Source organism: Lemur catta, chromosome 7 (assembly GCF_020740605.2).
Source record: "Lemur catta isolate mLemCat1 chromosome 7, mLemCat1.pri, whole genome shotgun sequence".
NCBI classification, from domain to species: domain Eukaryota; kingdom Metazoa; phylum Chordata; class Mammalia; order Primates; family Lemuridae; genus Lemur; species Lemur catta.
In genome coordinates this window covers 55,627,204-55,640,651 of record NC_059134.1, presented here as the reverse complement: position 1 = coordinate 55,640,651, position 13,448 = coordinate 55,627,204, and the positions used below count along the sequence as shown (strand labels likewise).

Genomic DNA, 13,448 nt, shown 5'->3' with positions numbered 1-13,448 from the left:
TCCCAGCTACTCAGGAGGCTGAGGCAGGAGGATCACTTTAGCCCAGGAGTCTGAGGTTGCAGTGAGCTATGATGACATCACTGCACTCTAGCTGGGGTGACAGAGCAAGACTCTGTCTCAAAAAAGGAGGGGGTGGGCCTTGAAAAATGACTGTTGAATTTATAACTGGAAGACTTCCTAATACTAACACTCATCTTCCTACATGTGAGACAATAGCTCTGCACTTCCCAGCTGGATAACCACCAATAAGCACTCACTCATAAAGACTGAGAACATCCTGCCAACTCCACTAAAGATTTACACTCCCTGGGCAGGAAATGAGGCCTTCCTGACCCTACTGCATTAGCCACCCTCATTGACTCACTTCCATTCACAGTTTTGTAACCACAAAGCAGGCACACAATGAAGTAAAATTTCTCTTTCTTGTGGCCAGCTTCTCACACAGGCAGCCTCCAGGCTTTCCAGGAGCTGCCCATCACCCACCTGCCTCCCATCAGGGTTATAAGGCCTGAGAGGCCAGAAACATGACAAGAGGGGCTCTGGTGACTAACCTCACGTCTTCTGTGCTCTTGCAGCCCAGAACACATAGAATTAGGAGTCAAAAGATTCTAGCCCAGTCCCTGCTAATTGCTGATAGCACAACTCTGCAAAAAAGTTACTTACACTTCCTGCGCCTCAAATTCCTCAGCAATAAAAAGGAAATAATACTAGTTGCCTCATACAGTTCTTTTTAGCATTGGTAGATATAACCTCTGTTTATTTCTGCATCAAATTCACATCATCAAAATTGCTGCCATGATAATACTATCTTTCCTCCCTCACCATTATTTTTACTTTAGGGCAGATTCCTGTCACCAATGCAAGACTTTTATATGTGAACAATGGAAATTATGATCTCTTATATTTACATATGATTTAAAAAACTTTTTTAAATTGAGGTAAAATATACACATATAATTTACCATCTTTACCATTTTTAAGTGTACAGTTCAGTGCTAATATATATATTTATTTCTTTTTTTTTTCTGCTTCCCTTCTCAGCCTCTTGTAACCACCAATGTACTTTCTAGCTTCATGAGATCCATTTTTTTTAGCTCCCACATGAGTGAGAACACGCAATACTCGTCTTTCTCTGTTTGGCTTATTTCACTTAACACAATGGCTTCCAGTTCCATCTATGTTGCTGCAAATGAGAGGATTTCATTATTTTTATGGCTGAATAATATTCCATTGTACATATGATTTTAATGCCTGAGAACTTTCACATAGAGCTCTTAAAACAAGGTGTAGCATAAAGCAAATGTTCAGTAAGTGCTCTGTGGAATAAATAAAATATATATGAGTAAAAATGTAGTTTCTCAAAATTTATGTTGTGTTTTCACATACACTACCAACTTCTTTCAACACTTGTGTGAGGTATATATTATTATGCACATTTTATAAGTAAATAAAACTCAGCTCAGAGAGGTCAAATGATTTATCAAAGATCATATAAGTAGCTAAAGGTAAGCTACTTATATAGGTCTTTCGATTCTCATGTTAAAGAACAATTAATACGTCCGTAACCATAATGATGATTTTTAAAAGTTGGCTTACCCTAGGTGGAGCCTCAATATTTGGTTTTAACACTTGTAAAAGACTCACAAGAGCCCAGTGAGATATGTGCTACCCCTATTGCCTATGACTTCTCCAGTATACCAGGTGGTTTCAACCACCAAAAATACAGAAGCAGGTTCCTAGCAGGCTCCCTCAGAGGAGCCCAACTCTTGTCTTCATTGGAAGAGGAGGTGCCTCTCTCAAGCTCTGAATCCCAGTATTCTTTGAACTAAGAACTTCTCCCAGGCAGCTGCCATCCACAGCCCACTTGTCAATGTTCCTGTTCTACAACCAAGGAGTAGAATGCAAAGAAACCCCAGTTACTCTACATTCTCTTCATGTCTTCCTTCTGCTGGAGATAAGATGTTGGGTCAGCAGGTTTTAGCAATAAGGTCATAGTTCTCCAGCCTTACTGAAATGAGGGACAAAAATGTGCCTCCAAATAAATGAGGACTTCAATGTCCAGTGGAATCCTTGGCACAGAGTAAAGGTAGCATTGCTAGATTAGGAGTCAAGAGATATGGGTTTAAATGTCCTCTAGATCAAATTTCTCTCCCAAACACCAAATTTGTATAAGCAATTATCCACTAGGCAATTCTACAAGAAGGTCTCTCAGGTAGGATCCAATGTCTTCATACCTATACCTCTACCTTTTTTCTTTCTCCTTGAATAATGTCACTCACTTGTAAGTCATCTTCACATTCAGCCAATCACCAAATCCTGTCAAATCTACCTGCTAAGTAGCTCTCAAATCCATCCACTTCTCTCCATCTATACTATGTTACCACCTTAGTCCAAACCATCACCTCTCATCTGGAATTATACAATAACCTCCTAACTCATCTCATCCACTCTTATGTCCTCCAATCTGTTCTCCACACTGTATGTACAGTGACTTTTCCAAAATCTGTATAAGTCTCATCATGTTAGTCCACTATTTGGTTCTAGTCTAGTATATAAGAAACTAGAAGTGTCCCCATTGTGCTAAGACAGGCTAAAAATTAATCAAAAATAAAAAGAAATGGTAAAATTGAAGGAGCAACAGCTGGCAGTAGATACTTACCTCCTGTCCTGTGGCCACATCCATTGCTGTGTACACGGTGCCGGAAGCACTGAACAGGTGGGAGTCAGAAAGGGGGAAAAAACACAGATGTTCAATGAAGTAATATTTGTCAAATGCAGCTCTACATACAATCTGGCAGCATAAATGTTAATAATAATAGCAACAAAAACAATCCTCCCCTCTGCAGCCCTTCCATTCTCATATTTAAGAAGCAGTATGTGGTAGTAAAGGGAACACAGGCTCTAGTGGCCAACAGACCTGAGTTCTAATCTAGAACTTCTACCTAGTACCTACTAGCTATATGATCTTGAATAAGTTATTTAACTTCTCTGAGCTTCACTTTCCTCATTTGTGAAGTGAACATAAGAGTATATTAGAGAATTTAAATCAATCAGTTTGCATAAAGAACTTAGCCAATAGCTAAAATACAATAGGTATTCAATATATTACTGGTTTCCTGCTCCTGCTTGCTTCTCTCCTCTCTTCCACTACTCTTGACAGATTGCTTTAATTTCTTGTGGCTTCAAACTTTTCATCTGTAAACATGAATAATATTAGATCTGTGATTTTTCAATTGCAAGTAATGGGTGAGGGGAACGGGGCCCCAGGTAGAATTTCAGAATAAAGTGGGAGGATGACATATATTTATCAAAAAGGGGTATGGACTTCTGGGGTATCAGTGATGTCTCTTTCTTAATCTGGGTACTGGTTACATGGGTATGTTCACTTTTTGGAAATTCATTAAATTGTACACTTCTGTATGTTCTCTTCAATTAAAATTTACATTAAAAACTGTAACAACTGAAAAACTATAAAAACTTAAAGAACCACACTGAATAATTTAAAATAATATCAAAGTGCCCTTCCCATTCTGATACCATAGGATACTATGACCCTTTAACATAGTGTTTTTCAAGCATTTATCCTGTCAAGAGGATATGTGAATTTTATTTTCTATATTTTATATTATAAAGTAGGTTTTTAGTTTTTGTTTTTTCAAACATAAAATGATATTAAACATACTTTTCTTTTTTTTTTTTTTTTTTTTTGAGACAGAGTCTCGCTTTGTTGCCCAGGCTAGATTGAGTGCCATGGCGTCAGCCTAGCTCACAGCAACCTCAAACTCCTGGGCTTAAACGATCCTACTGCCTCAGCCTCCCAAGTAGCTGGGACTACAGGCATGCGCCACCATGCCCGGCTAATTTTTTTCTATATATATATTTTAGTTGGCCAGATAATTTCTTTCTATTTTTAGTAGAGACGGGGTCTTGCTCTTGCTCAGGCTGGTCTCGAACTCCTGAGCTCAAGCGATCCACCGGCCTCGGCCTCCCAGAGTGCTAGGATTACAGGCGTGAGCCACCGCGCCCGGCCAAACATACTTTTCAAATGCACATGCTCTCAGAAAATCTGATACTACCTCAACTCCATCTCCAAGTAAGAACGACTCCATTAGACACACATGAGTACATATACGTATGTACACATTCATACATACATAGAGAAAGGAGGGGGCTAAATGCTAGAATTAATTCTAGGAAAGTAATCATGTCCACTTAAAATAACTAAACCTTCATTTTATGCCTATAACTATGAACCCTATATATTTGTAGGTGAATAATTTACAACACATACTTGTAACTATACATACCATATGTTAGGCACATATGATGCAATTTAAAGAAATTTAAAATTCTGGTCTATTGCAAGGAGGCATTCTAGGCAAGCTCTGAAATGATGCTTCCCATAGAAGTGAGGTCAATTCAGGGGGAAAGGTCACTTGCAAGTATGCCTTCCAGGTAGAAACTATGGTTACCAGCTTCCCAACCTCCACTCTGTAGCTGGGACCCTAGCTAAATGCCTGGAAACAGTGATCATAAGATACTGGCTATCAAGTAAGGATTGGACTATTTGCACTGGCAGTTATTTTTTTGGTGCCAGATCGCCCTACCCCTGGCCATCTTCTCCTATAAAGCTGGTATCTATCCCTACCCCTCCCTGATCCCACCAGATGCACCATTTTTAAAGGACAAACATGCCCAAGCCTCAGGGGACTGGACATTTTACAACTATGTCTCCATTATTACAAAGTTCTAGAAAGCTACTCAGACCTACTGGTTAATACTTATTTCTACCTTGAATATGCATATAATTATACATATGAATTCTGGGTCCAAAAGAATAATAATCTTCAGGTCTTAAAGGGGGAAAAAAAGCAAGCAAAAATTATAATAGTACCAATTCATCATATTGCTGTGGCATTTATATTTTTAAATTATGGAATGTGGACACAACAGCATAGGTGATTAATAAAGGCTTCATTCTTCCCTTAGCACTAACAGAACTATCAAGTAAACAAGGAAAGTACATTTTGCAGATGTTAGCTACCTACAGGTCTTGTACATCTGTAGATTAAATAAAAAAATCATAGAAGTTTTGGGGGTAAAAGGTCCTCAATCCACAACTCCTCTTCCTTAAATTCACAGATAAACTCAAGTCCAGAGAAGAAACCTAACTTGTCCACAGTTGCCCATGTACATATCTGCTACATTCTTTTTTTTTTTTGAGACAGAGTCTCACTCTGTTGCCCGGGCTAGAGTGAGTGCCATAGCATCATCCTAGCTCACAGCAACCTCAAACTCCTCAGGCTGGTCTCGAACTCCTGAGCTCAAACAATCCGCCCGCCTCGGCCTCCCAGAGTGCTAGGATTACAGGCGTGAACCACCGCGCCCAGCCCCATATCTGCTACATTCTTAATATCTCAGTTTAACTACATAAAGGAAATGCCATCCCACATTACTCTGAGGTAGGCAAAATAATTTCTTAAGATGTTAAACACCTTATACCAGTTTAGATTCACATAAGTATATCTAGTAGGAAAAATAGTGGAACCAGAAAAAAATGAGGTCCACTCAAACCCAGAGATGTTTTTAGGATTAAACAATAGATGCAAGTAACAGATGTAAACTGTAGAATGCTGTACAAACATAACCCCCCTACATTATGCAATCCATTATCTTATTTTCAGAAGTTCTTGAGTACATAAGAAAACTAAAAACAAAAAATTTCAATGACTTTATTAGCAACAATGTTTTCATTCCTCTGACACCAAGAGCCAGACATTTTTATTTTTCAGTTTCTTTTAAATTTTAGCTCTTTTTGTAGGTCTTTAGAAATCTCATTATTTTCATTTTTTATATAGAGGTACAACTTTCTAAAGTAATTTGCACAAGTCTTAAGTGTACAACTTGATGATTCTTTAAATTATGTACACATCCATGTGTTCATCACCAAGATCACCCCCAAAGATTCTCTCATGCCTCTTCCCACTCATCCCTTCCCAGAAGTAACCACTATTCTGACTTCTATTACCATATATTAATTTTGCCTCTTCTTAAACTTCATATAAATAGAATCATACAGTATCTGCTCTTTTATGTATCTTATGGCCATACACTTTAAAAAGACTTAGTACAGTCATGCACCGCATAACGTTTTGGTCAACAACAGACCTCATATATAATGGTGGTCCCATAAGATTATAATGGAGCTAAAAAATTCCTATCACCTAGTGACATCACAGCTGTTGTAACATTGTAGTGCAATTACTTTATCTTTTTATAAATTTAGTGTAGCCTAAGTTTACAGTGTTTATAAGTCTACAGCAGTGTACGATAATGTCCTAGGCCTTTACATTCACTCACCACTCACTCACTGACTCACTGAGGGCAACTTGTAGTCCTTCAAGTTCCATTTATGCTAAGTACCCTATAACAGTGTACCATTTTTAATTTTTTTTAGAAACAGAGTTTTACTCTGTCCCCCAGGCTGGAGTACAGTGGTATGATCATAGCTCCCTGCAGCCTCAAACTCCTGGGCTCAAGCAATCCTCCTACCTCTGTCTCCCAAGTGTACCTAGAACTACAGGTATATGCCACCATGCCCAGCTCAATTTTTTTGTCTTTTTTTTGGTAGAGACAGGCTCTCTCTATGTTGCCTAGGCTGGTCTCAAACTCATGGCCTCAAGTGATCCTCCCGCCTTAGTCTCCCAACGGGCTGGGATTATAGGCATGAACCACCATGCCCAGCCCCATTTTCAAAATTTGTATAGCATATTTTTACTGTACCTTTTCTGTTTAGATACAAATACTTACCATTGTATTATAGCTGCCTACAGTATTCAGTATAGTAACATGCCATACAGGTTTGTAGCCTAGGAAGAACAGGATATACCATATAGCCTAGGCAGTAAGCTATACCATCTAGGTTTGTATAATTATACTTCGTGATGTTCATACAACAATGAAATTGTCTGATGACACATTTCTTACAATGTTTCCCCATCATTAAGCGACACATGACTGTACATTGTAATTCTTTGTTTGCCTGTCTATTTCCTTCTGTCAACCTGAGGTCCTTGAAGGCAGATTGTCTCTGATTCACAGCTGTATTCACAGTGCCAAACATACAATAGGAACTCAGTTAAGATTTACTGAGTCCAGTACACTGAACGTAGCATACAAGACACAGAGAAGGATGAATGCCAGAAGGATGAATTCTGGCATCCATCTAGAAAAACAGGTCCCATTACACTAGCAGAAGGGTCTGTAGTTCTGAGTCTTCTACTTTACATTAGTGCTAATAGGCCTCAGCACTAAGACAAACATTGTTCATCTGGAAAAGCAGAGCTATAATTTGGGAAGCTGGTTTTGTGCTAAGAAAATAAATGGTTCTCTTGCTCTCACTGCAGGGATATTTTTAGCAACATGGTCAGCTAATGGCACATCTCTCATACTAAGCATAATTCTGCCAAACCTGAAGTCAGCCTAACATAACACCTCCAGATGGGTGAGGAGTGAGGTGGAGAAAAAACAAGGTTTATAAGAGGCAAAACAAAAGCAAAATCACATATGCCAGCACACATAATTTTAAGTCATTTCTCCAGGGAAAGAAAATGACCCTACTAACCCTTGTCCAATCTTCTCAAACCGTGTATACTTCTTCTTAGGATCGCCCACACTCACTATGCTCCCTTTGAAAGAAACAGAGACCATGAATCATTTTTTCACAGATCAAGATACAAAGCAGGTCCCATGTTCCCCCAACCCCTGGTGTTGGTAAGAATTAAACTACCTCCAATACTCAAAAAGCACACTAAGCAGGCCCTTAGCTCCTCCCCCAAAAGTCCCAACCAAAAGTTTTATCTCCTGGACTGCTTTCATTTATAATAATATATTCCATTTCTAAACTTCTAAAGGCCACTTGTTCATTTTTTAATTCATTCATTCAATAAACATTTACTTACTATGTACTAAGCCATATGTTGAGTGTTACGAATAAAGAGATAGAGACACAGTTAAGACAGTCCTTGTTCTTAAGGAGTTCAATCTCATGGAGGATACAGATAAGCATAAAGTTCCATGAAAATATAATGCTGTGATAAATGCCAAAGGGGTACAGACAGAGGCACAAAAAAACAGACTGCAAAGGCTTTAGAAAAGTGATATTTGGGCTGATATTTTACAGGATAAGTAGAAGTTAGCCAGGGAGAGAAAGTAGAAAAGAGGTTTACTACAGGGACTACTTCAAGTGCAAAAAGAAAGAAGCATGAGAGAGCTCACTGGGTTTTACAACTTGTATTCTAGCAATGGGGAAACTGAGGCCACAGAAGGGAAGATATTTCACCAAGGTCACACAGCAAATTGGTGTCAGTTAAGATTAGAGTTTCATTTTAGTCTACCATTTGATGTGCTTTCCATTAATGCTAATCACTAGGATTTGGTACTTTTTGAATACATTACCTCACCTGATTTACACGTGAGGCAAGTGTTAACATCCCTATTTAAAAGACAAGAAAAAGAGGTTCAGACAACAGCAGAAAATTGCCCAAGACACAAGTCAGTGGCAGGGCTGGAGGGTCAACCTAAGTTTCCTAACTCCCAAGACAGTCTGCTTTCCATTATTCTAAGTATTATTGTAAGCAAAAAAAAAAAAAAAGTCTGGTTTGGGGAATGAGACAACATACAGGAATAATTAGATGACTAGGTGACCAGGTGAGTGGCTTTTCTTACTTGAGCATTTTATGAGGGCTTCAGAAAAGGGCAATTTTTAAAAGAATGAAAAATTTTTTTAAAAGTTAAACAAGAATTATCAGGAAGACATAGATAGCTGCTAAGCTAGAGAACCAGAAACCTCGGCTTTAGAAAGCAATGCCAGTTTGCAGACATGGCCAAATCAGTTATATCAAATCCTTTTTGGAAGTAAGTAGGTACAGTGAATAAATTAAAGTCCTTGTCAAATGAATTTTCCAAGCCCACAGATCAACCTAATCCTTCCTTTTAATATTACTTCTTCTGTAGTTTGCTGAAAGACAGAACCAACTTCCCTAACATTAATATATCCCCATTTTGGCTTGCTAAAGAAAGTAAAATGGAAATTTCCACCTAACAGCAAGAAGCAGCATGCTTTACTTATAGGAACAAAAGCTTGTGTTCTAACCTCCCTATCACTTTCTAGGTGTGTGATTTGGGGCAGGGCCTTTAGCATTCCTGAGTCTCAAATACCTTAACTGCAAAAACATGGATCATATGCTTGTCTTCACAGGGTTAATATGAGAATTAAATGAAAAAATAAATCAAGAAAATATTATGTTATTTGGTACATAGAACAAGTTTAGAAAATGTTAGTTTCCTTTCCCTCTTTTCCTACAACCAAGATGGCAGATCTGCCTTCTTCTAGGTCAATGGCAAACATCAATAACCAGTCACAGCACTCTTTCCCACCAGGTATAGACAAGACTTCAATTTTTCTCAACATAGCATTCCAGACTGTTCACTAGATAAAAGCTATCTGTCATCTCTATAATCCATGCCTAGGGGTGAGAGGTGCCTTGCCCTCAAAGTGAGCTATCCACACTCTTCTATCACATCCCCATCCTAATGTGGAATCCAAACAGGGCTGTGAGACAAGGAAGGGAGATGCAGGGGCAGGGTGGGGCAGTCTGTGGCTAAGGTACCAAACATGGCCAGCCAGCCAAATGGACCAAGCCTAGGACCAGCATCTTTACAGCAGCAGAATCTCATCTTTGTGCTTGACCAGTCATAGAACAAAGAAAGGTTCAAAAAGCTACAAAATCCTTACGTAATTTCTCCAAGATCTCTTCATCAGACATTTTAGGCTTCTTCTTCTGCTTCTCGGTATTCCGGGTCAAAGCATCTGGTGGAGTGGTGTTATTCTCAGTAGGTGAAATGGGAGATGTAGCCACATCCCGAGTTGGAGTGATAGGAAGTGGTTCAATCACCGATCGCGTGTATACCTGCATTGGTGGTGCAAGATTTTGGCAAGGCTGATCTTTGTTAGAATAGGGCAACTTTTCCTAGATGTGGGGTTAGAACATCCACAGAACAAATTCCAATAAACTCATCCTTTCTCCTATATCAAAATCTATATTACTCCTCCTTTGTGCCTAAGTCTAGCCTATCTGGGTGAAATGGCATTCCTTGCTCTCACTGTACACAAAAGGTGTAAGAGTTTCAGCAGTAAAGATATTCAATAGAAGCTAGACTACTATCAAAAGAAATTGTTTAAAGAAAATTCAGCTGGCCATGGTGGCTCACGCCTGTAATCCTAGCACTTTAGGAGGCTGAGGCAGGAGAATTGCTTGAGGCCAGGAGTTCAAGACCAGCCTGGGCAACACAGCAAGACCGTATCTCTTCAAAAAATAAGAAAATCAGTTGAGTGTAGTGGTGCACGCCTGAAGTCCCAGCCACTCGGGAGGCTGAAGCAGGAGGATCACTTGAGTCCAGGAGTTCAAGGTTACAGTGAGCTAGGATTATACCACTGTACTCCAGCCTGGGTGACAGAGTGAGACTCTGTCTCAAAAAGAAAAGAGAAGAAAAGAACAGAAAAGGAAAGAAAATTCTGTCATTAGATGGGAATCCCTGTAAATCTGTAACATACTATGCTTTCCCAAGCTGAAAGAAATATTCTATATTCCTACAGCACTTGGCACTGCTAATATAACACTTAACATTATCTTCTACTGAGTTACTCCCTTTTTAAAACCTTAACCCTTGCAAAGAAGGAACTACTCTTTCCTTCAAGAGGCAGTATAGTGTGGTTATTTAAAACACAGACACTGGAACCTTACTGCCTGGACTTAAATCCCAACTCTTATTCTTACCATCGGTATGACTTTGGCCAGGTTACTTAATCTCTCTGTGCTTCAGTTCCCTCAGCTATAAAATGGTGATAAAAATACCTTTTTCATGGGGTTGTTGGAGGAATATATTGATTAATGTGTGTGAAATAATTAGAATCATGCCCAGCAGATATTAAGCACTTAAATTTTGGCTTTAAAAATAGTAAATTTCCTATTTATTTATTTATTTACATAACAAACATTTACTAAGAATCTACTCTTTGCCTTACCATTTACAAAATGCCACCCTCATCATCTTACTCTTGTGAAAGAGGTGACAAAGTCATAACTACAAAGGAGAAAGAGACAAATGTTATAACATTCTACAAGCTCTATGAGGACAGGGAATGTGTATCATTCACCCCTGCGTTCCTCCATCTAACCATTTACATAAAAAAAAAAGCAAGCATTTTTGCTTTCTTGTGCATTCTAACAAAAAAAGCAAATATTTGATAGAATCAATGAATAAATAAATGAGATCCTTCAGCTGGATCTTGAAGGATGGACAGACTTTTACAATGAATAGAGGATCATTTATCTACAACGATCATTCATCTGTGATGATGCAGAGCCATTGGCAGCAGTAGGACTGGAACCCATGCCTCCATAGAGACTGGAGCCTAAACCCTGCACCTTGGACTGCTTGACCATGCTACTTTCTGACTGGACAGGCTTTTAATAGGTGGAAATGAGAGAGAACTTCCATGTAGCCAGAATAGCAGTAAGTCAAGACACTGAGATCAGAGACTATGGCTTCTTTCGTAACAACTCTAGCATAATGCTTTTTAAATTTTCTTTTCTTGTATCTGCAGACAAACTGTATCCTAGGCACCTAAACCTATACTTTCCTGCTTTTTCCTCCTTCGCTTCTCCTGAGATGGCTCCTTGAAGACAGAAACCCTGCCTTTTCCTTCTCTAATAGTCTCCTTCCCTGGCTCCTAGTACAGGCCTACACATACAAAAATACCACTGTGCTATGATGGGAAACAACCTGGAGTTGAGATTAATTATCTGTTTTCAAATCCTGGCTCTTTTGCTTTCTAACACACCGGGTAAATCAACTCACCTCCCCAAATCACAGCTGCTTCTTCTATAAATTGGCAGTAAGAATACTTTTTTAGAAAGAAATGCTATGAAGATTAAACTTATCAATCCATTCATTCATTCAATATTTACTGCCTTCTGATACCTGCCAAGAAATATGTTAAGGGCTGGAAATATACATATATGGATTTCTTCTACTTTTGAGGGGTTCACGGTTTAGTGGGGAAAAAAATGTTTAAAATTAACATGCTTACAAACTTAAAAAGGCTCTATCAGTGTGATATATTTTGACAACTTTCCAGTTTTGAAGCCCATTTTTCTTTATGGTAACTCTGTGACCCACAGAAAAGATAATTCCATAGATTCTAAGTTCTCATCCTAAGAGGCCATCTATTTCCCATGAATTTCCTCCACAGCATCTCCAACAGTCATTCAACCAATACCAACTTCTGCTTGAACACTTCCTTGAATGCTCTATTCCAAAGGCAGCCTTTTTTTTTTTAAATTATCACAGAGTTTAAGTCCTAGATGGTTTTTCTTTTTCATCATGGAGTTTTCATCATAATAAAAAGCCTAAATACAGGAACACTAGTAGAGTATCATCCGATAGTAGGTCAGTGCTCAGTGATGCTAAATCAAGTAAAAGGCACAGAGACTAGATTGTTCAAAGCAAGGCTAGAGGGACTGTGGCTATTCTGAAATACAGGAACCTCAAAGGAAGTTAAATAGAAATCACTGCCAACATCCGGCATCAAAATGTGCTCCTGATGTCCAGCATATTAATAGCACTAATGTATTTAGAAATTCTCTTGGGTCTTTCAGTATCATCAATGATGCTCTAAGAGGCTGAATGCTACACATTTAAAAGAGAAGAAAAGATCTGTAACAAGATAATTTGTTGCTTCCCAGGTGACCTGAATAATTTATGTTAGTCCTGCACTAAGTAACATCAATTCTGTGTATCTTCCTGTCCTATTTCTGGAGAACAGGCTAAGTAAATCAGGCTGGATTGGTATAAACATCAATTACCTAGGACACTTTGGGACTATCTGCAAACCAATGATAAATACACAACTTCTTGTCTTTTAATCATATAGAGAGTACCTTCAGTCAAGGTGGTTCAGTGATTTCACCAGCTCTCTAAGGACTCCTACCACAATGTTAAAACTTCTAGGCCTCAGCGCCAAATCCTCCCTCTCCCTCCTCACTCAGATAAATCACAAAGCTGTCTGGGTCCCCAAAGACTCACAGATTTTGTGTGCTCTGGGCGTGGAGCAATCACTGGAGGTGGGGTAGCATCATCATCATCATCTTCATCTTCTGAAACTGGTGGCACTGCAGGAGTCTCAGACACAGTCTTCACATTCTATGTAGGGAAGAAAAGCCAGATTCATCTGGTCTAGCTACCACAGAACTTAAGCTATCAGGATCACCAATCCCCCAGAAGAAACCCCATCCTAACACCCCTTCTGAAACCCACATTAGCCCCCAAGCTCTCCACCTTTGTGTAGCTAGTCTCAGGAACTCAGGCTGCTTCCCTCTCTTCTT

At 39.0% G+C, this 13,448-nt stretch overlaps 1 protein-coding gene across 5 annotated transcripts in view; it reads right to left on the bottom strand.

The window, feature by feature from the left end:
• Nucleotides 1-13,448, bottom strand: part of PAK1 (p21 (RAC1) activated kinase 1) — a 153,110-nt gene that overhangs the window by 27,730 nt on the left and 111,932 nt on the right. For all 5 annotated transcript variants that reach the window (XM_045557287.1, XM_045557290.1, XM_045557289.1 and 2 more), the window contains 4 exons: nt 13,150-13,266; nt 9,797-9,971; nt 7,625-7,688; nt 2,660-2,708 (listed from right to left, as the gene is read on the bottom strand). In XM_045557287.1, the coding sequence (XP_045413243.1) occupies nt 2,660-2,708; nt 7,625-7,688; nt 9,797-9,971; nt 13,150-13,266 (405 nt within the window). The remainder of the gene's footprint in view (nt 1-2,659; nt 2,709-7,624; nt 7,689-9,796; nt 9,972-13,149; nt 13,267-13,448) is intronic.